This window comes from Sceloporus occidentalis, unplaced genomic scaffold (assembly GCF_023333645.1).
Source record: "Sceloporus occidentalis isolate IW3139 unplaced genomic scaffold, rSceOcc1.0.p SCAF_4, whole genome shotgun sequence".
Lineage (NCBI taxonomy): Eukaryota > Metazoa > Chordata > Lepidosauria > Squamata > Phrynosomatidae > Sceloporus > Sceloporus occidentalis.
In genome coordinates, this window is record NW_028316984.1 from 50,363,199 (window position 1) to 50,386,645 (window position 23,447).

At 39.4% G+C, this 23,447-nt stretch overlaps 1 protein-coding gene across 3 annotated transcripts in view; it reads left to right on the forward strand.

Moving 5' to 3' along the window:
- The window catches only part of CACNB4 (calcium voltage-gated channel auxiliary subunit beta 4), a 201,599-nt gene that overhangs the window by 144,269 nt on the left and 33,883 nt on the right, over nucleotides 1-23,447 (forward strand). For all 3 annotated transcript variants that reach the window (XR_016280870.1, XM_089520026.1, XM_089520027.1), the window contains 6 exons: nucleotides 10,125-10,244; nucleotides 13,475-13,597; nucleotides 17,494-17,624; nucleotides 19,697-19,773; nucleotides 21,928-21,947; nucleotides 22,045-22,125. Coding sequence is in view for 2 of the 3 variants with exons in the window: in XM_089520026.1 (XP_089376152.1) it covers nucleotides 10,125-10,244; nucleotides 13,475-13,597; nucleotides 17,494-17,624; nucleotides 19,697-19,773; nucleotides 21,928-21,947; nucleotides 22,045-22,125 (552 nt within the window). In the remaining variant the exon portion in view is untranslated. The remainder of the gene's footprint in view (nucleotides 1-10,124; nucleotides 10,245-13,474; nucleotides 13,598-17,493; nucleotides 17,625-19,696; nucleotides 19,774-21,927; nucleotides 21,948-22,044; nucleotides 22,126-23,447) is intronic.

The window sequence follows — 23,447 nt, forward strand, 5'->3', positions numbered from 1 at the left end:
GTTGTTTTTAATAGTTTTGGTTTGACTTGGTTTTAAGTTAAATTATTTTTTAACTGTTGTATGCTGTGAATTTTTAGCTATGTTTTAATTGCTGGAACCCACATTGAGTCCCAGACTGGGGAAAAGTGGGAAGTAACTAACTAACTAACCCAAATAATAGAATGGCTTCCCTGAGAGTTTCAGTTGGTTGTTGTTACTAACAAATGACAACTGCCTTGAATCCCATTGTTTGAGGAAGGCAGGATATAAATCCTGGAAATAAATAAAATAAAATAAAATAAGTAAATAAATTATTTCTGTGTTGTTGAGTTGTCCTTCAGAACTTGTTTGGGCAACCATGATACTGAATAAAACTTTTCTGCTTTTGCCTGCCTTCTACATCACGTTGCATTTAATAGAGCATTAATAGTGTACCACTATAAATCTATCTGTCTGTCTGTCTGTCCGTCCGTCCGTCCATCTATCCATCTATCTTGCATTTTTACTTAAGAATGATGGGAAAGAGAGGAAATTAACACCACAAACATGTAGCACAGCTGTCTTAGGTATTGTTCTGTCAGAGTTACTATTTCTGAGTTTTTCTCCTGTGGTTTGCAGAGATAACAAACAACACGGGTGAAAGAATAAGCAGTTTGAGTCAGTCTTGGCCCAGGAGAGAATAAGTTTATCTGAAATGGCCGTGACATGGTCTGTGTAATCTCAACCACGTGAAAGTGAAGCGTTTGAGCAATAAAAGTATGTCAGTCTCTTGGTCTGTGTGTACTTGAGCCAGCTGCACAGTGTCTGGTGACATTCTCCAGTGTGAGGTGAAGGCACCATGGCACCTGCTTTGGCCTGAAACTGGAACAAGAAGTCACACTGATTATGTTATTTTCTAGTATGATAAAATGGCCTTTTACAGTGATGTAATACCTGTGGATCGGGAAGTAATCAGAGGGATCTGAGTGTTTCCAAATTTGGTGTGAGGTGAGATGCTCACCACCTCTGAGTGTCTTTTCAGCACAGTATTGTGTGAGTGAACATCCCACCCTGTCCTTTCATAAAATGGAAAGTATACAATGGATATGGATAAGGGGCTGGAAGACTGAAGTAAACACCTTCCTGCATGTGCCAGATGACAGATGTCTTTGAGTCTTTGTGTGGCTGTGGATGTTAAGTGCTGGGCCAGACATGGTGCCATCTGAAAGGGAGCTCAAAGGGTCCCTTAGAAAATTCAACACTTTACAATCTTGTTTCACCACTCAGACTGCAGTTTCTATTTTCCTCTCTAGTACTGAGATGGACAGCGAGCCCTTGGTATCCACCAGGCTTTGGTTCCAGGATCCCCCTGGATACCAAAATCTGTGGATGCTCAATGGTGTAGTAAAACTGTGTCCCTTATATACAATGGAAAAATCAAAGTTTGCTCTTGAGGATTTATACTCTGTGTGTGTGTATTTTCAAGTCATGGATGGTTGAATCCGTGGATGCAGAATTGAAAGATCCGGAAGGCTGACTGTACATAAGGTTACCAGTTGAGTATCTCTTAGTGAAAATGCTTGGGACCAGAAATGTTCCATATTTCAGATTTTTTTTTAGGATTTTGGAATAGCTGTATTTGCATAGACATAACGAGACATAATGAGGCGGGAGGGAGACTGAAGAGCTCAGAAATGTCAGGAGGCATGTATTCCCACCATTTCACAGATCTTCACATCTCTCGCCAGCTTTGCAGATACAGTACAGGTACGTTCTATAATACTTGAGTTGTAGCTCAGAAAGTTTTGGATTTTGGAGTACTTCAGATTTCGGAATTCCAGATAAGGGATACTTAACCTGCAGCCTGTTCTGATAGTGGAGTCTCTGTGGATTTTTAAAAGTACAGTGTTTCATTCCTCAGTCCCTTCTTTGGTAGCAGTTTTAAAATTCTTGTCTTGTCAAGTGACAGCTGGAAGAATTAGCCAGCTGTACATGCAATGAAAGCACTTAAGTGCCCAATTTAATCATGAATGAAAACATTTCAATAGAAATATTTTTTTTCCTGATCTCTTTCTCCCCCGCCCCCACCCCCGGATGTTCTCATGAAATAAGCCTACTTCAGTAGTTGACATCGGATGCTAATAATAGACATCTTTCTGTCTATAATTGTGTGGTATCCTAGAAATTTTTAACTTCTGTGATAATGTAAATGTTTGCTAGTGAATCTTTTAGCACTAAAGTCATGATCTATTTTCATTATTCTTCTAGAAGGGCATTTTTAGACCCACCAAAGAGTGACTTCTAATACTCTTTGGCATCTTTGCATTAGTAAAAACCTTGGCATTAGTAACAACTGAAGCATCTGTGCTAGCCCTGGGCCAGTTATTACTGGAGCAAGATAGGTGTATGCAGAACTTAGATTTTGCAGCCTTCATGGAATTGCTGGGTACAGCAATTTTAAAGTGACCACTTAGCATCTGTGGTGTAACAGAAAATTGATTATGTAGGTGATTGAGTAATGACATGTAGCCTATAGAGCAATACTGTTAAGATTAAATAAGATTTTAGTGAACTGGGAAAACTCTTTTGGGCTGTAGCTAGAGACCATGATATGCTTTATTCTACTAGTTCTGGAAGTTATAAGACACCAGATGTTTTTTAAAGCCTCTATATTATAATTCTGTTTAGCTATGTTGGCTGGAGGTTCTGGGAGTTGTAGTTAAAAAGACCTCCACCCTTTTATGAGTTCTGTTCAGTACATTTCTGCTGAGCACAAATGCTAGCTGATAAAGACATCATGCTAGCCAGTTGAGACAGAAGGCACTTATAACATGAGTGTGACAAAATCCGAGATGATTTTGTCAAAGGGCACAAGCCTACTATCCTGCTGATTTTTTTTTTCATGGAAATGTGATGCTCCAAGGAAGAACTATCATCACTGTTGACTCCATTTGGCCTTTGCTTTGTGTATGTGTTTGTGTGTATGGGAAAGTGAGACCTTAGAGCATCTGAGTCCAGTATCACAATTCCCACTTCAGGTATGACAGTGCTGTGTTGCCAGCCAAATGCAGATGTGACCTGTACATTTGGTTGGCTGTTTTCCACATCAGAATAAAAAACAATGGCCAAGATACTGTATTAGAGATGTAGCTATGATATTGTAGCTATGCTTACTTTCCTATTCCAATTCTTGAAACGCACAGTACGCACCCTAAAAGTCAGACAGCCATTCTGAATGATGGAGGTCTGTGTTGCTTGTTAGTGGGGTGCTGCAGGATAACATGACCAGCTCTGTCCCACCAGTGAGTAATGGTATGATGAATACTTCTGACAAGACTCCATGGGGTCCTTGCTTCTGCTCATCACACTGTTGCTCACTGGTGAAAGGGGGGCTGGTCATGTCATCCAGTGCACCCTACTTACCAGTGCAACAACTCCATTACCCAGGATGGCTGACTGGCTTTTAAGGTGGGTTTTAGGGGCATTTATGATTGTGGCAATGTTATTATTATTATTATTATTATTATTATTATTATTATTAAACTTTATTTCTAAAGCGCTGTAATTATACACAGCGCTGTACAAAGTCGGTAAACTTAAAGAGTATATAAAAGCCTGCCCAAGGCGTACATTCTAAGATAATAACAATTAAAAAGAGGAATAGATAAAATTACCATATAGAAAAGAAAAACAAATTAAAAACATCAAATATAAAAACAAATCACATCACATCAAATATTATCAGACAGCCAGATGACAATCACAAATTCCCTGAGAACACTTCCCTAAACAATATGGTTTTCAGCTCAGCCTTAAAGCTGGTGATACCATGATCGTAAATGCTAATATAAAACAGCGAGCTTATAACATCGTAACTGACAAACAGGATACCTGGATAATCTTAACAAAGTTTTCCAGCTCTGCCTTAAATTCAGTGAGGTTTGTTTCTAGTTCTACAGTTGAGCTGAGGAGAAAATTCTACGTCTAAATCTGTAATATTTTCTATGCAGCTGAACTCTTTAATATTTATTTTGACTGATGATCAGCATGCAGATGAAAAGAAATGTGGCAGCACCTTTAACACTAATCGGTTTTTATTTTTGCATGAGCTTTTGTGGATATAAACCTGTCTTTTGGATGCAGTACTGAGCTGGTACTGCATCCAACGAAGTGGGTTTATATCCATGAAAGCTCAAGCAAAAATAAAAACCAATTAGTGTTAAAGGTGTCTTAAAAGTACTTGCTCATTTTCTTTTTTCCTCCCGCTTCCTTTCTCCTTTTTATGCTGCAAGAGACTAACACGGGTACTTTGGAAGCATACAGATGATAACACAATCCTGTTTCAGATATTCATGATAGGAGAAAACGTTCATTTTAGGGGAAGGAGTACTGTGACATCTGGCATCCAATGTGTAGACATCCATTCAAAATACCTTAGGGGACCCCCAGTCCTGGTATGTCTAGATGCATGGAGAAGGACCCCTTAGCTCTGCGAATCAAGTTTTAGAGATGTTAGGTCAGAGCTCAGAAAAGTTACTTTGTTGGGCTCATTTAATCAGGTGAAAATGGAACTCGGTCAATGACCATTTCTTAAAAGAAGTGAAACAATATGTGTTTAAAGAAAACAACAACAAATGGATGACTTCTGATGGCTTCCATACCATTGGGACTATGAATCTGCTTTTCAAAACCTTGGATAGCTCTTTTAATGTTTGGAATAAAATCTGGAGTAAATTCATCACTCCACAGACATGAGAGCTACCAGCTGCCATTGAGAGCAGCACTTACTTTGATGTAATGCCACAAATTTGAGTTTTCCTGAACTACATACTTCATGGCTATCTGGATGAATGAGCAAGATTGCACAAAAAGATAGGAATCAGATACATTGCACTGGTAAAGAAGACTTTGTCTCCTCTCTTCCCTGCAGGTTTGTAATGGAGCTGACACCGTGTTCTAGATGAGCATCTGACACAGCAGCTCAGAAATGCTGCCTTTCTGATCTCTGCGGCACAGCTGTTGCCTTTGTAGAACCATTTTGTTTATATATTTTTGTAAATATATTTCTATCTTATCCTATATCCAAAGATTTTAGAATGAAGTACACTCAATGAAACATTTTAAAGCACTATTAAGGAGTATCACACATCTTATGTAATGCATTCCCTCATGGACTTGGGAATGGGGGGATGGGGGGGGCAGGGGGTGGTTCAAGACTCTCCCAAGACTAGGCTGAGGACTGAGCTCCCTGCAAATGATCTGGCTGAATTGGACAACCAAGACTCCTATGCAGTTGAGCCTCCTCAGGCATTATCAACCAGAAATGCACTAAATAAGCACTAATAAACATTAAGACACCAATTGTCATTGAGTCCTTCCATGAATGTCCTATGTCTTCTTATGTGGGAGTAAGTTACAGTGCAACACATGGAAGGGATTTCTACGTGTACATTTTGGACATATTTAAGGATATTCCATTGATAACAGAGCAGAAAAGTAATTTGTCCTCCCACTGAAAATAGGCAGAATTAAACAGCTAATGTTGACCCCCCCCCCCCCACACACACACATACACCTTAAAAATAGTTTCTGGGTCCTTGCATAAATTATTGGAAAGATCTTAACATTTTGATACCAACAAGATGGTATGGTAATGACAGTGATCCTCATGCTGATGCTAAAATTAAAATCTGAAGATGGAAATGCCTGCTTTACATTATTAACAAATCTACACAGATATTTCTATCTCATGAACAAAAATATATTATTATTAGTGCATGGAGTATTGCTGTATTGATATATCATGCATTCATAAGAATGCCTTTGTTCTATTAAAGCCATATTTACAATGGTAGGTAATGTTAGTGATAGACCTGCTGCATCCTAAAGTACATTGTTTTTACCATTTGAATAAAATGGGTTGTGTGGGGGAGGAAGGTTCCAGTTTCTGCATTGCAGCCATGAGTGTTGCCTTGTCCCTACGTACCCAGGGTATAGCGTTCTGCACAGTCTGTCTAAGATAGTGCCACACTTTCAAACTAGTTCTCCCCAGATGGTGAGACGAAGCACAGCAAGAGGAAAAACTAGATTGTGTATTTTGAGAGTTGGCAATATTATAGGAAGAGCTGTGAAATGTCTGTTTGACAAAATGAACACTTGTGATGGCAGTGGACTGCAAGAAAAGGCTGTGTTTAAACGTGGGCCAGATTTTTTTTCCTCCTTGCATCAAGAATATCATCAGTCTATGACTCCAAATAGTTCTATGCCATCATTTGCTGGCCAGAGGGGCAGAGTATGCTGTACAGCATGTGCCATAATGAGATGCTGGATGCTGGGTATGTCATGAAAAACATGGACTTATATTATGCCTTAATTCATAAATTCTGTGTATGAAGATGGGTTGGCATTGGCTTTTCAAGGAGAAGCTTTCCCCCTCCTCCTTTTGGAATCCTTAGGATTGTTGTTGTGTATGTCTTCAGGTTATTTCTGACTTAAAGTCACTCTAAGATAAATATATCATGGCGTTTTCTTGGCAAGATTTGTTCAGAGCAGGGTTTGCCTTTGCACTTCTTTGAGGCTGAGAGAGTGTGATTTGCCCAAGGTCAACTAGGACGTTATGACACGGGATGAATGTCTATCAGTTTCAAACAAAAAGAAAGTGGGGCCATTTGGAAATGAACACAAGTACATGGATGCTTATCACACCACAGAAGAACACAGTGCCCATCCCAAAGCCAAAGTAGTGCGAATGCAAAAGAAATTATTTCTAGACCCTTCGTAGTCTAGAATTCAAATTAGCATCCCTGTATATGCGCAGTGAGGGCAGAACTGGATTGTGACCTTTTTACACTTTCGGCGGGGCTTGCCTCCAGTTCCATGGTTTTGCCTTGTTTCACATTATTTGTTCATTCATTACCCTTTATTTCATGTTATTTAGGCAATTCATGTTGTTTGTTCATTCATTACCCCTTATTTCACGTTATTTAGGCAATTCACCAATTCAAAATCAGTCCAAAGCAACCTTGTATTTGGTTTGAACATTGAACTTTGACTCTAGAAAGCAGGGATCGAATCCCACTGGGTGGCCTGGTGCAAATCACACTCTCTCAGCCTCCTCAGAAAATGGCAATGGCAAACCCCATCTGACTAAACCTGCCAAGAAAACCCTGTGACAGGGTCGCAAGAGAGAGCCCTGGCCAATCCCTTCCCTCCAGTTGGAGAGGATGAGTTTGCAAAGCGAAAGAGCTGGAAGGGCTGAGAGGAGGAGGGAGGAGGGCAGTGTGTGTGTGGGGAAAGCTGCTTCATCCCCAAAACAGCTACAGAACTCCGAGAGGAACTTTGAAAGGCTGAGAGAAAAGCCCCCCACAACCAGAGGGAGGAAAGGCGGACTTTGGTGCCGGTCTTTTAACTTTTGGGGGAGGCCAGAACATCCCCCCAACCCCCGGGCAGCACAATTGCCTTAACTTTTCCCGCCCCTTTAGTCCCAGAGGGAGCAGCCAGGGAGCACATGAGAGAAAATTGCAGCCAGCAAAAGAGCTTGGAAATTGTAGTCTGATTCGAAGGCAGTCTAAGGGCGACCAAGACATACGTTCCATACCTGCCAAATTCGAATTGAATGCAATTCAATACATCTCTCAGTTGACCCTGGATTGGGTTCAAAATGGCTTAGCATTGCCTTCGATTACATGTTATAATCTCTCATGCAAAAAATGTGATTGCACCCGGGATCACACTGCATTGACCTTCCAATTACATCCCTAGTGGGTTTTTATGGATGTGTGGGAATTTGAACCCTGGTTTCCAGAGTCATAGTCCAATACTCAAACAATTACACCATGTTGGCTCTCCTAAAGATCATAGAGGGAAGTGGGATGTAATTCCAGAAAGCAGCTGCTTCAACTCCCTGGGCTGTGTGTTTGTTTGTGTTAAACCAGCCTTGGATTTACCTTCCACAAACCAGCAGACTTTTTTGAATGCAATGTGATTGCAGAGCCTGCCTATTCCTGGAAAGAGAAGGAGCAGCCGAAGTGCCTCCAGCAATTTAGCAATGTCTGTGCGAATAAGGACATAGAATAAGATGATGCCATTCTGTTGTCTAGAAAGCTCCCTTTCTCAAAGGAAAAGGCTGAAGTAAAAAGACACAATCGCTTGACCCACTGCTGAATGTGCATCTCTACACTCTCTTCTTAAAATCTCATGTGAATAAGTGAGTCAAGGCAGAGCAGGGACCCTAAAGGGATCTTCAAAATATTCATTCTCCGTCTCATGCATTTCTGTGTACATAGTATAACAAAAGCTAGGAACAAAGCCATATATTTTGCGCTATATATTATACATGTTTATTATGCCCTTTGATTTATTGTCTCCAGGTTGTAATTTTTCTTGTGGCTGTCATTGAGTGTAGGTAGCCAGTAAAATAGTAGCAATAATATCTGGCATTTTTATAGGCCTTTATATCTTCAAAGTGTTTTGCAGACATTAATGGATCAGCTGTTATCGCAAGAACCCATTCGGACCTATATTCACTATTCTAGAGCTCTGTTGTTCATGTGCAAATCTATTCTGTCCTCGGAAATTCCTTGTTAGGAGCTTGATTATATGACACCAAGATGGTCTTCTCTTAGTTTAGGCAGTAAGAATAAAAATTGTTGCCATCCTACTTGCCTCTCAACATCGCCAGTACATCAGTTCTGGAGTGATGGCATGATTCTAGTAGATACGGACTATGATATCTGTATATAAGGGTGACCAACAGACAGCTTAAAGTTCACATGCTGCCCTCCATTTGCCACCATCAAACCACACCATGGAACTCCTCCTAAATCCTCTTCCTTCCTGGAAAGAAAGGACATGTTCTGTCCTACACCATGGCAGCACTCTATGGTGCAGGGAAGTATTGTGATGTCCCTCCAGTTGCCCAATATGATGCCCTTAGTGGCAGATGTGGTATTTTTTTCATTGTTTGAGTAGATGTGTCGCATGCAGATAGAGCTAGGAATTACTCCTATTTGAAATTCTAGAGAGCTCTTGGCAGCCATTGAATGTAATTCTGTGTGATGTTGGGTTGACTTGGCGGCTACTTATGTAGGAGAGATGCCAGACCCAGGCAACACCTGCACTGCAGAAATAATGCAGTTTGACACCGTTTTAACTGACATGGCTCCATTCTATGGATTTGTAGTTTGTTGTAGAGAAGGCTGACTGTCTCACAAAACTACAAATCCCAGAATTCCATATCATTGAGCCATATTAGTTAAAGTGATGTCAAACTGCATTTTTTCTGCAGTGCAGATGCAGCCTGAGAAGAAAGCCTTTCGCTAAAGATCTCACCATTTGAAGAAGCCAGGCTCAGGTGCAGAGATTCTTAAACAAGAAGGATTTCACCAAGCAATGAAACATTATCAAAGGATAGGAAATCTCATGGTTTAGATGTAACCATTGAGAGGCCCTTCCTATGGTCTACCTGATGGGAGCAGGATAGAATGACCTCTCTGTCATATCTTTGAGTGTTAGCAGACTGATATGGCAGGAGGTTGCTACTCCTCACCAATGTTTTGGACTGAAGCTGCTATAGGACTTAATTTTCAGGGCCTTCACATCACATTTACTATTCACATCTAAGCGTGGAATACCTAATACATGAGGAAGTAAAGCCCACAGAGTACTTATGACTGTGCTGCATGTGAAAATAATGTAATTTACTTGGAGAAGTGGATTTTATTGAAGTGTATTTTGCTCCTATTAAATTTGACACTGTGTAGCCTTTCAGAGGAGAGATGGTCCATACTCTGAAGTATCTAACAAGATTTCAGTCTTGTAATAAGTTGCTGCTCAGTGTCTAGGCTACTAGCTTTGCATATAATGTATATATAAAAGGACAATACAATAAAAAGATCTGCCATTTTTGACAGAAAGTTAATTTTCTGTATTTGCGTTTGTTTCCGTAACAGAGAAGGAAGACAGCCCTAAAAATGTATCTCGTTGCTGTAGGAAGGAAGTCCATTCTGAACATGCACATCTTTGTCAAAATAATACAGATGAAATTTGATTGAATAAATAAATCAATAAATCCATGACTGGATTTCCCTCACACTGCCACCCTGCATATTTGGCTTCCCTCTGTGCTCCATCCATCATTTTTGTTAATAATGTCCTTTTCTTTCTAGGGATCAGCAGATTCATACACAAGCAGACCATCAGATTCTGATGTCTCTCTGGAAGAGGATAGGGAAGCAATCCGCCAGGAAAGAGAACAGCAAGCAGCTATCCAGCTTGAAAGAGCTAAGGTACCCCTCTTTTTTTCTTTTTTTCTTTGTCTCTTTGGGTGCTTCTGGGTGAGACTTTTATTCTGCATTCACCTCATCCTGTAAATGAGGGATGGGCGCAATGTGACCCAGCAAGGTCTCCCCCCATTTTTTTTAAATGGCACAAGTTCCAGTCAATTTTTGCACCCAATCCATGCAGAACCCCCCAACAGCTCATGAAAATACCCCCACTTCAACTCCATAAGCACCCCAAAACCCCATATAACCCCCAAATATCTCTGCTTTCCTCTGCAATCCCTCTCAAAATGAACAGAAGAAGTGGTATGGTGTCATTTTGTGTGATCATTTTGAGAGGTAAGAGAGAAGAAAACAGGAGGTATTTCAGTTTGCTGTGGGGGAGCTCATGGGTGATCTGGGGGTGCGAAATTGGCTGTTGACCCCCCATGCAGTTGCCTATCCCTACCTTAAATACAGAGGTTTCTGTGGGAATTTGGGGATTGCAGGGCAGAGTCCAGATACCCTGGCTTTCCCATCAGTTTTTCCACCTTCTTCTGTCTTTTTCCTTATTATTAAAAAAAACCCCATTAATCAGGAAAAGATGGAATAACTATAAAATTTCTGGATGCAGCTTCTCTTTCCAGTAATAGAGATGGTAATTGTGCTGCTGTTGGGGGATTTTCAGTGGTAGGATTGACCGTTTTCTGGAGAAATTTTTTAAACCGGCACTAGAAATTGATCTAGGGGCATCCTATTCTGGCTAAGGTTGGGCCCAGTCTCTCTCTGTCTTTACATACCATCCCCATGCATGCACACACAGGCATGCTGACATGCACACACACTTGTGGTCAAAACAAAAAGCCATATTTTGTTCTCAATAATGCTTCTGGTAATAGAATTTTCACATACAAATTGAGTCTCCCTTAGCCAAAATGCTTAGGGCCACAAGTGTTTTGGATTTTGGAGTTTTTCAGATTTTGGACTATTAACAAATACATAATGAGATATCCTGGAGATAAGACCCAAGTCTAAACATGAAATTCATTTATGTTTTGTGTACACCTTTTGCACATAGCCTGGAGATAATTTTATACACTATATTTTTAATCATTTTGTGCATGAAACAAAGTTTGAGTATCGTGTCCTGGGCCAGTCTTTCCCTGGAGTGTGGCTAGGCATCTGAGAAGAAGTGGTAAGGTAACAAAGAAAAAGGAAATCCTTCAATGTCCATATATTTAAAAGTGAAATCATTATTTGAAGATGGGTAGAATTTATCTACATTCTGGAGGATCAACCTGATTTTTGGAGGATGTTTTTAAACCTATCTTGGACTTGAAAAAATATAGCACAAGCCAATTATCATTTTTAATTAAGTATTACTGCAAAAGGTATGAGGGAAGATATATTATTAACATTCACCTGAAAAATTACTAAAACATATTTTTGCTTAGATTATCACTTTTGAAAAAACTTTCTTAAGACCTATTTAAAATTGGCCTGCAACCAGAAAATCTGTACCACACAGCAGGAAAAAAAGGCAAAGAGGCACAGTTTTCCCCCTTTGATAAGCTATTTTTCAGATTGAGTTTGCAACATCTGTAATGTTCCCCTAAGGAAGATATCAGATGCCAAAATGTGATAAGAAATTTAAAGAGAGAAAAAAAACTTTACTCCTGAAGGCTTTGCCATTGCTTAGGTATTTTAACCTAACTTATTTTTAAAAAATTGGTAGGAACAGGTGTTTGGTTGCTTTGTAGGTCCTAGAGGGAAGAAAAACCCAGTTTCTGAGTGATCTTCTAATTAATTTGTATGGTGGTGACAGTAGACTTAGGGAGATGGAGAAATTGTTTCAATCTGTGTTGGGTTCTAATCTAAGTAATTTTGCAACTGAAATAGTTGCCTTCTTCTTGATTAATCTGACTGGATTTCAGACTGTGGGTTCATATAGATGGACAGTTTGTGCTAAACCAGTTAATGTTGCCATTCCCCCTGTCCAGCCCCTCTCCTGACTTCTTTAAACCTCAAAAAGTAGCACATTTTTGTTTACTTGTGGTCATCTTGGTTGTGATAGTAAATATACACATATATAACATATTCTTACTATGTCTTCAGGATGCCCCAGTGTATCATTTCACAGAGCTATACCACCATATCTCCTTATGGGAGTGGTACTAAAGCTCTCAAGAAATATAACAAAAATAGTAAATTCTCTCCCTGGGAAGAGAAAGAGTTTCCCTGGAAACTCAGGACAAATGAAGTGGAGGCAGATACCAGGCTGCAAAAGCATTGCTCGGGATTGCTAGATGCTGAGAGGGATGCTGAAGCTTTGAAATCAATGACAGAAAGCACAGTTTGCCTCAAATCCCCAATTGTGATGACTCCTTTCCCCCTTTGCCTTTTTCTTTGCAACACCTTCTTGATGAGATATAGATGGTGCACCATACCTTGTCAGAGGAAGGGCTGTGGGCAGTAGCATTTGGTGATTCCTAATCTTGAACAGATTAGATTGGACTGCAATCAATGCATGAAAGGACTATCCATTCCTTAAAGGGTCTTTGATCAAGTAGAGGTATTCTCAGATGAAGGAGGAGGAGATTTTTGTCCAGTTCCATTTTCCTGGTGCATCTCTTCCACACCTACCTTTCAAGAACAGAAGGACTCCCTTGGCTACGTGTCAGTTTCACCTCTGCTACCTTTAAAAGAAAGTAGGGAGTTTTGCACAATTTCACAGAACTTCTATTCAATTGTACTGAGATGTGAAGGGTTAAAAATAGGCAAACACAGTTAAGGTATCATCAAACACCTTACTGCCAGTTCTTACACATCTTTACTCAGAAATGAGCATTACAGTGCTTAGTATTAGCTCTCCCTGCTATGTAAACTCACCGAAGCCTGAGAAGAGAGACCTTCTTTGCAAACTTTTCAACAAACAGGAAAAAAATGAGCAATAGAATATTCTGATTCGCAGAATTATTGCCTGTCAGTGGCAGCTGATGGCATCAGTATCTGTGGGTTGATGAATTTACCCTGATTTGAGTCCTAATACTCAAGCAGCAAAATAGGTAAAAACATGAAGCAGATTTGCCATCGTGTTAACATACGAGCCACCATTTTCTACTGTCACCTATGCCTTGTGACTAGATGACTCCTTGTATCCACATACCCTCCCTTTCTCTTATTCCATCTGCTTGACATGATGGCTTGTTGCCCACACCAGATCCTATGTAGTAACCAAAGCACATTTCTGTTCCCAGTCAAAGCCTGTAGCATTTGCTGTGAAGACTAATGTCAGCTACTGTGGAGCTCTGGATGAAGATGTTCCTGTACCAAGCACAGCTATTTCTTTTGATGCTAAGGATTTTCTACACATTAAAGAGGTAACTACATAATGTAATTATTCTTCTTATCTGTTGATAGCTTGATCCTGAACAGTTAGTTTTGAGCTGTGTGCACTATGAAATAGAAGCTTCAAAGCAACCAGTGTTGTACGGAGCATGTTATTAGATAAGAGACCAACATTCTTCCTGATTGAGGTTTGAAAAAAAAGTGCATTCTAGTTTTTTAAAGTAATACTGTTACCCAGTGGGCTTTAAACTCATCCATACTTGTTAGAAGTGCATCTTAAAAATCTACCGCCCTTAAACCAGGAGTGTTGCTGGATTGCAGCTCTTGCCACCCCTCAACTTTAGCAGTTCTGGCTAAGGCTGAAGTGAGTTGCCATACAATGACATTTGAAGGACTACAAGTTGTCCACCCTTGTGTTAAACTGTAGAACAGAGTGGACCCTTGCGCTGTATGACTTTCATGGCCTGAAACAGGTTGAATTGCAGGAAATACTGTAGCATGATGAACATGGCTTAGTTGAATGGCATCCGTGGACTTTCACTACTCAGTGCTGGCAGTATGTCTGAATATGGTATAGGAATACTTGTAAGTGCGAGGAGTCCATACATGCTAGCCCTGGCCTTATCATCCGCATGCCCAGCTTCTCTATTTGGATTTATTTTTCTTTTACTAAGCTCCTAGCAGCTCTTCTGGCCTATGGGAGGGTCATCTGGCATTTGTAATCCAAAAAACATTGCCGGCATATTGCTAGGAATTCTCACTCCTGTGTGCAAAAGGATGGTAGTTCCAGTCTGATTGACTACACACCTACTTAGGTTGAGTATATACTGTGAGTAGTGAGTACTATACAAATAGAACCAGAAATTCTTATTTTCAGCTTCTTGTCATGGAATAGGACAAACTCACTCTGTTCCATGTGTTAAGAGTTCTGAAAGAGAAATGACATGTTTCATATTAACATTTCAGTCCTGAATCTGTTGCATGTCCTGTTGTTTTTGAGTATAGATGTGTAGTAGTGCAACCATATGTTAATCTTTAGTTTATAACTCAGTTATAGTTGTTTGCAGAAAGTTCTTTTTCTTCAAATAATCAGAGGAAATCAGAAATTAGTGTGGGATATGGGCATTGTTCAGAAGGGGTGTTTTAATGCCTTATCTCTCCCCTCTCCCCAGAGTCTCCTGTGACACCATTAAAGAGAGCTGTAACTTTTCACTAAAGCCGAGACTGTTCTTATGAGTTGTTCTCAGTGGCCTGTATTATAAACACTGTATTAGGATTGTGGCCCTATGATGTTGAACTGCAGCTCCCTCATTCTCTAACATTAGCAGTGTTGGCTATGGTTGATGGGAGTTGCTGTCCAGAAGGCTGCATTCAGAGGATCACAAGTTACCCATCCTTCCTGTATATACATGGTTGTTTTTAATAGGATATTAGTTGTGCTGCAGCAGCTTGATACCCAACCTTAGTTTTGTCCCCAGGCAAATCAGAGTAATATATAAGCCCAAACAAAATGTGAAAGGCTTGGAAAGAGAGAGACTCAGAACTCCTACCTAGAGCTTGGAAAGCTCATGTTGGGCATGTGCCCCCTTGTCTCCTTGCGTTTAATAGCAGCTGGTATAGATGGAAAAGTGAGTAAGCAACTGCCTGCTATTGTCATGTGCCTTCACGTTGTTTCCAACTTATGGCAAACCTATCACAGGGTTTTCTTGACAAGATTTGTTCAGAAAGGGGGTTTGCCTTTGCCTTCCTCTGAAGCTGAGAGACTGTGACTTGCCCAAGGTCACCCAGTGAGTTTCCATGAGGGAGCCAGGATTCAAATCCTGGTCCCCAGAGTCCTAGTCCAATGCTGCCACTACACCTTGCTGCTTGTACCATGGCTTATACTCACAACTGACTCAAACAGATTTTAAAAGATATAAATAATCAGAAAACCTTAGGGGGAAGAAGCAGTCAACTAACTTTCACATCTAGTTTGAGCCTTAGGCAAGGTCATTCTGGCAACAAACAAAAATGTCAGCTAGAATGGATGACTTCACGTTCCAGCTGTCTCATCTGTCACCAGTTGGCCTATGTATTATGCACTTTTAACAGATTAAGTGACAACAATTATTGGCAATGCATAAACATTTCTGGCTTAGCAACCAGTAGAAGCCACATGTTCTTGATCCACCTACACTGAATATTCAGACAGGCCTGGAAGAACATATGGAAGCTGCTTTGTAATACAAGTGACCTTGCTGTGCATTGCAGTATCTTTGTAAATCAACTTTGCAAAGAGGATAGGCATTTTTGCTTGGTTTTTTTTAAAGCAATATAATAGCCCACTTGACAGATGTCATTAAACACCTTCATAAACACCCACTCTACCCATTAATGAATGTATGAATTTTATCCATAAATAGCAGCTTCAGTCCAGTCCTAAGTGTTGGACAGAGTTGGAACAATTGTTTTTCTTGGACTATATCTCATAGTATCCCCTCGTCCACTTGGCTGGAGGATCCTGGCCACTGTACTATACCAAACAGCAATTTCCAAAGCTTTGCTAATAGACCTCTGAAATGGTTTTGAGTTTCTTTTTTTTTCTTCCATCACTGATGGTCGTAACTTTCAGTCTTTCATAGTATCTGATTTGCCCTGTCTCTTCCAGTCTATCATCTTCATGCATTTCCTTTGTCTGAGAAAGTATCATGAGAAAAAAGTTACCCTTCTGTCATGTTAATTATTTCCTTTCTATATTCTTCTTGTGTCTACATTTTTGCATAAAGAGAAAATGAGAAAGAAGGGACAAAAACAGTATAAGATTGACCATGGGGTTGGAGAGCAAGGAATTGGAGGTGATGGTAAGGAAAGACTATGGAACTTGTCTCATGGACAGAAAATAGTGTAGGGGGACTCTTCTACTGGCTGAGTATTGTTCCCTCACCCACACACTGCAGTTGTATCTGTAATAATATGCATACACCTTTTGGACAGAACATTTTCTCTTTTGTGACAGTGCTTCTTGTAGGCTGTCCACTGTGAGATTGCTTATGGTTGGTTTGTTTCTGTGTTAAGTCCATGTGTTTGTTCAAATGTCTATCTGGAATTCTGTATATTTTTTAAAAAAAATTAAAACAGGAAGTGGGATGTGCTGGTTTCGTGACTGAAACAAGGGCAGCCAATGGTTACTCTGCAGATTTATTCTTTGCTGCAAACCAGAAAAACAGGTTCATTCTGAATCTGATCTTGGGGAGGATATGGCCCAGGTTCCCAGAATGTGGTGACTGCACTGCTACAATAGACTCATAGTTAAAAAATGATATCCATCTGTACACATCCTTACATGCCTTTGATAAGTGTGTATTAGGAACTCATTCAAGCTCTTGATCAAGAAGAAGAAATGGTACCTTCTTGACAGAACAGTAATACCGCAACGTGGATGAGAATTTCATTTTGATTGATTGGAAGTTGGCATTGTGTGAAATCCTCACTGTATATGGAAATCTAACACATCAGTGAATCTTTGCTCTGAGACTGTAGGATTAGTGTTAAATGTAGAAATATGAAATCACACTTCAACTAATTCCTTCTATTCACCATCTTAGAAATTACCCCATTTTAGCTTTTGCCCCCTTCCTGTTATGCTTGGTGGATGGTAGATTTGAAGCAAAAGTGGCGAGCCTGTGGACCTTCAAATGGAAGCACTCCCATCATTCCTGATCATTTGCCATTGTGGCTTGGCCTTCTGGAGGCATAGTCCGAAAACACTGCAAGCACTACAGATTCCTCAAACTTGATTTAAAGCATTGTAGGATTTGTATAAGGAACAGACAAATCACTTTTATGGATTAATGTTTTTAGTGGAGGGAAGCAGCAGTAGGAAGCACATGCATACTGAGTGGGAGGAAGTGAGAATGAAGGATTCAAATTAATGACTTCTTTGTTACAGAAATATAACAATGACTGGTGGATAGGAAGATTAGTTAAAGAAGGCTGCGAGATTGGCTTCATACCAAGCCCACTGAGGCTGGAGAACATTCGGATCCAGCAGGAGCAGAAGAGAGGGCGTTTCCATGGCGGGTAAGAGAGGATATTTGTATTATCATACCAATTTTTGGTATGGCTTTTAAATTATTGGTAGGTTTCACCTTTTAAAATTAGTTGCTTGATACCTGCAGTTTTCAAAATGTGACTTCTGTTTTTCCTGACTCATCAGAAATTAGAGAGGAATTAGTGAAAGGCAGAAATGTAAACCGGGATGATAAATTGAGTACCTTCTGCCTGGTCTTTTTATAGGGATCTGAACTCTATGCAGGCACTCAGGAAACATGTAGTCCAGGAGTGGAAATCATGTAGCTATCTAGACATTGTTGGGCTGCAGTTCCTAAAAGCCCTGGGCAACACAGTCAATGACAAGTTCAGATTTCAAACAGAGCAATCTCTCTCTCTCTCTCTCTCTCTCTCTCTCTCTCTCTCTCACTCACACACACACACACACACACCAATTATTTTATTTTAATTTTTTTTTGTCAAGAAAAGGGAAGTCTAGAGGAGTCTTGACCCTGAAAACCAGACTTTGGGGAACATTTTCTCATTCTAGTAATCAATTCTTGGTGGATTCAACATACAGTGTTCCAGGTGCCTCTTATTTTTCCTACAGTAGAGAAAACCATGTTAGATTTCTCTTCTGTACAAACCTGACAGCATAAAAACCCAAACAATACAGTGGGCTCTCAGTATCCAGTATCTGCTGGAGTTTGATTTCAGGAGTCACCCAACCCCGTGGATACCAAAATCTGTGGATTCTAAAGTGTCATTAAATATAATGGCATATCAAAATGGTGTCCCTTATATAAAATGGCAATATCAAGGTTTGCTCTTTGGAATTTTTATATTTAAAAAAATACTTTCAAGTTGTGGATGCTTGAATCCGTGGATAAAGAATCTGTGGATACAGAGAGCTGACTGTACAACCCAGTGTTTTGCAAACAGATCTGGTACATATAAGTGGGGAAAGAAATCCATTCCCACTCGAATAAAATTGTCAGCATTTAATTAATTAATAGCCTTCCTTTCTCCTGACATGGGATCCTAGGCAGCTTACAAAACAGATTAAAATAAAACACAGTTTTAAAATGCCACTGATGAAGGAGATGTTTTTAAAACAGTTAAATAAACTATCCTATTAAACACAATTTAAAATAGCATAAAAGGATTGTAAACATAAGAATAAAAGTGTAAGTTACAGATGCCCCTCCCATTAAAAAACCCTTTGGTACCATCAATTAATCACAAAATCTCTACTTAAATAGAAGCACTAGTAGATGGAGAGCCAAGAAATGACCAGAACATAGTCCCTCCCACAGAATTCTCTTCCACTTCCAGGTTGGAATTTAGTTTGGGATTACCAGGATCAGACTTAATATTGTAAGCCCATGTAAATAGCTTTGAAGAGTAGGGAGGAAAATTACCAAAAACAGAAATTCTATGTTGATGCTCGTTTGAAGAATAACAAAATAAATTGATCTGTTTGTCTTTCCAGAGGTGTGTGTGCCTGAATAACTGGAAGCAAACAGAATTATGATCTGTTTTAGCACTCCTAATCAGTCATTGGTTAGACTCTGGGGCTATAGTGAAGTGCTTTGGAGAATACAAGGGTGCATCTGCATTGCAAAAATAATGCAGTTTGACACCACTTTAAGTGCTGTAACTCCATCCTATGGAATCCTGGTTTTGTAGTTTTATAAGGTCTTCATCTTTTTCTGTCAAAGAGTGCTGATGCCTCACCAAACTACAAATCCCAGGATTTTGTAGGAGGGAGCCATGGCAGTTAAAGTGGTGTCAAACTACCTGTATATTATTTCTTCAGCATAAATGTACCCGAGAAGCATACTTGGTCTTTTGTGCTGTGTAGATATTTTATTATAGTGAATCTACTGAATCTCACATCTTGTGAATTTCTCCATAGTCTCTCCAAGATACTGGCGATTATGCATTTTTATCCTGGTGGACCTTTTATCCTTAAAGAACTAATGGATAGATATTTTTGGTGTCTGTGTTCCTTCAGTCAAACTGAAATGTTGTTGAAGGTCTGTTGAGCTTCATTCTCTAGTTCCTCCAAATTTCTAAAATGGGGATTCTATACAACATAGGAAATCGAGTGGGAATTCTTCTTCAAGCCTTGGAGAAATGGTGTCTGGTACATTTCGAGCTACTCCCACTTCCACTGGTGAGTAGTAATTTCCCTTGAAGGAAATAAATTATATTCTAAAAGTAATTTTGAACTATGAGGTAAGACATAAATCTATTGCACACTTCAGGTTATGAGGTTCTATTTAGCGTAGTGGGGCATCAGTGCAGTTCATGTGAAAAGACAGAAGAAAACAACTAATTAAATTCATTTTTGAATCTACTGCTAACTATGAAGGGTTTTGAGCAAGTCTTACTAGCTTAGTTGGTTAGAGAAGGACCCATTGAATCAATGAGATTTACATAAATATTGACTGGACAATTGATTTGTGAGTCTACTCCTGATGGATTAACAGTTGAATTTGGGCCACTGTTTTCTAGCAGTAAATATAATTATTTTTTCCTTGAAAATTATGTATCAAGCACATTGGGAATAAAGTTGCATCTAGTGTTAGTGTTATATAGAAGCTTAGCCATAATTGATTTGTACATGTGTGAACTGCATTTTTGTTTCACCCTTGAGACTGAGAGAAAGACATTTGTATCAGAAGCTGGGTCTGGGTCTACAACATCAGCTATGTGGAGTGAAGCATCTGAGAAAGTAGACTAAAGTGTGTGAAAGCATGTCTTTCTCTCCGTCTTAAAGATGCTGGTACAGACTAGCTTTATGTGTTGGAATTTTTGTTGTCATTTCTCTAGTACAAGGATTGGAATCTAGATGTTCTAAGGCTGCACTTTCCAGCATTTCTCACCTTTGGCAATTAGCTGAATGGATTTGCAGTCCAGCAACACTGGGAAGAATACACGTTTTAGCCTGCTCTAGCACTTTGTCCAATATATCTTTTATGCTGAAAAAGACTGCATGAGCAAGGAATCAATGGCAGTTTGGAGCAAAAGGGATCCTGATGCTAGGCTAGGGTAATTATCTTTATGATAACTGAAGCCCATGTTCTATATACATCCTCTCTGTCCTCACTCATTTCCAAAGAGTTGTCTTTCTGCTATCCAAATGCAAGTTTACAAGGCTATCTGAACATGGAACTATGGCAGCTATTTTTCCTTTCTATGTTGGGTACAGCACATCTTGATCCCTTGATGCATTCTCACAGAAGCCCTGTGTGAAATCATTGGTGGAAGGAAATGGTGCTGGTTGGTTTATGACAATGACAGTGTTTTCACTAACTTCTAAATAATACCTAGACAGGCAGACATGTAGTTGGCTACAAGCCAAACAAATATTATTTGACATGAACTTCTGTGGGCAGCATTTTCCAGTGCATCAGACACAGAGGGGGTGGTTACCGTTTAGGCCTTCTGCCAGAATGGCTGAGAATTTTGTTTTAGTATGTTTTTGGTAAGAATTTGATCCAGATCTGCAAATTCCTTCATTTTCAGACTTGAGGTGTAAAAAAATATTAAATTTGGGAGAAACAGAAATTGAAGAATTGTCATTGAAGCACAGAGCTTTGAGTGCTAAATTATTATAAATCTAGACTTGAACTTCTGCATTCAAATATGGTAGTGCTGAATTAGAGTTGTGTTTTGCCTTCAAGTCATTTCTGACTTACAGCAATCCGTGCTGGCTGTTTTTGCTGCCTACTTTTTTTCTGAGAGGCTCTTTATGTTTAACAGTTGTATTTCATGCTGATAAAATATGGTCCTCCTCATGAATATAGCTAGTGCAAATGGGAGAGAATTTAATTTCAGTTTGATTTTGATAAACCTTTACTATCATTCCCTTTTTTTTCAAAACAGAAGGCACATGATATTTAAAATATTTGAATGAAGGTGAAAGGAAGACTGGCACGTTTTTATATTGCTACATGGGAGATAGATTTGCCCATCAATACATGGGAGTTTATCATGGCTGCATGTGAGAAAATATAAAGAGCACCATTGTTCAGGAGGAGAAGAACCATTTGGTTCTAAATGAATGCTGAGGATGTTATGATATTTGTGAAAATTTGTTGGGATATGTGTTTGAAAAGTGAGATCTTGATCATGAGAGCATTCATTGAGCACTCATCAAAACAGCAACACTCCTTCAGGAGCAAGTTAGGGATGCTCAGATTCAAAATTTGTGTTGAAATTATTTTGGTTGTTGTGAGATTAAGCACTGAGCATGTTTCATTTGGGCTTGTATGACTGCTGTGCAATTAAACAAAGTAATATTTAATTATTTTGATTTTTTCAGCAAAGCAGAAACAGAAAGTAGTAAGTATACAAAACTCCATTCTCTCTTTTCCTATTAATTGCATGCTGTTTCTGTTTGTGAGCAGGCGCTTACTGGACATGTTGTCCTTTCTTTCAGACGGAACATGTGCCTCCATATGATGTAGTACCATCAATGAGGCCTGTTGTACTGGTTGGCCCCTCATTAAAAGGCTATGAGGTAAGCAGTCCTGTTAGTTAGTACTGAAAAGGGATTTCCACCCTCCTTTCAAAATATTTGAAGCAAATTCACACCCTTCCATGATTTGATTATAGCAGCTAGTATTTGCCTTAAGCGCTTAACCCAGACAGTGTGTCTGGGTTTCTGGAATGCTCCTACTTACAGGCAAACAACCCAGTATCCATCCATTGTATAATAGATGTTGACGGATTGAACTGCTTTGTTGAGTTTGGAATCTTTCACCTAAATCCAATAGTTAGTTCTAAGCAGAATAGATCGACTGAATCAGTGAAACATAAGTGCTGACTTATCAAGTTCCCATTGGTTCAGTACGTCTGCTTTACGTGGAATTGTATTAGATTTAGCTTCTCTCCCCTTTTCTTTTTTGAAAAAAAACCCCTCTTGGTAAAGATGTGCTCATCCACACTAGATGCAGGGAATGTTTATGTTTCAAAGGACACATACTTTTCCTTCCAAAGCAAGAAATTTACCACAAGACAATGTCCTGGGGGTGAAGGGTGTAATGTCTCTTATTTGTCATTTAAAGAATATCCAACGGTGATTAGTTGAGTGCAGAACTCAACACAGGGCAGAGGGGAGAGTATTTGCTTTCTTAAGGCATTGTCAGGAGTAGAAAGAATGGAATTTTCAAAGTAACATGGTAAGCCATGAAAGAGATGTGCAGCTCAGCAGTAAGTAGGAATTTGGATTCCTTACAAATGAATCAGTAGTAATAAAAAGGTTTGTAGTGCTATAAATTCATTTTTTGGAAAGCCCCTTCAATTAACAGAACATTGTACAATGCAAACTGATTTAGCTAAATGATATGTGAATCACATTTTATGCAGATCTAAAGGCCAAAAGCATGTTGGAAGTGTTTGTTGAAAACAGGGGGAAAGACTATTTAAATGAGATCTGACTTTCACCAATGGTCAAAGCATAGCTTGTTTTTAAACTAAATGTATCTGTGCCTTTTGCTCTGCACAAAATAAATGTAAATATGTGCATTTATCAACATCAACAACAAAGTAGGGAAAGTGTCATGAAAGAGGGAGAAGGAAGATGGGGATAGAAGACAAATGCCTTATGGCCCTCTTGTGCACTAGCAAATGCTAAAGGTGTTGTTTTTAATTATAATGGTAAGAAGGAAGCTAGGGTTATCTGTGAAGGTATTGGTCCAAATTGACATTGGCTTATATAGTGGGTGTATTCGCAGTTCTCCCCTCTAAATATCACTTTCTACATTAACTTAACAAAGGAAATATGGGATGGGAACTTTATGTTTTGCTCATAGTTCTGCCTCATAGGAAAATGCACAGATC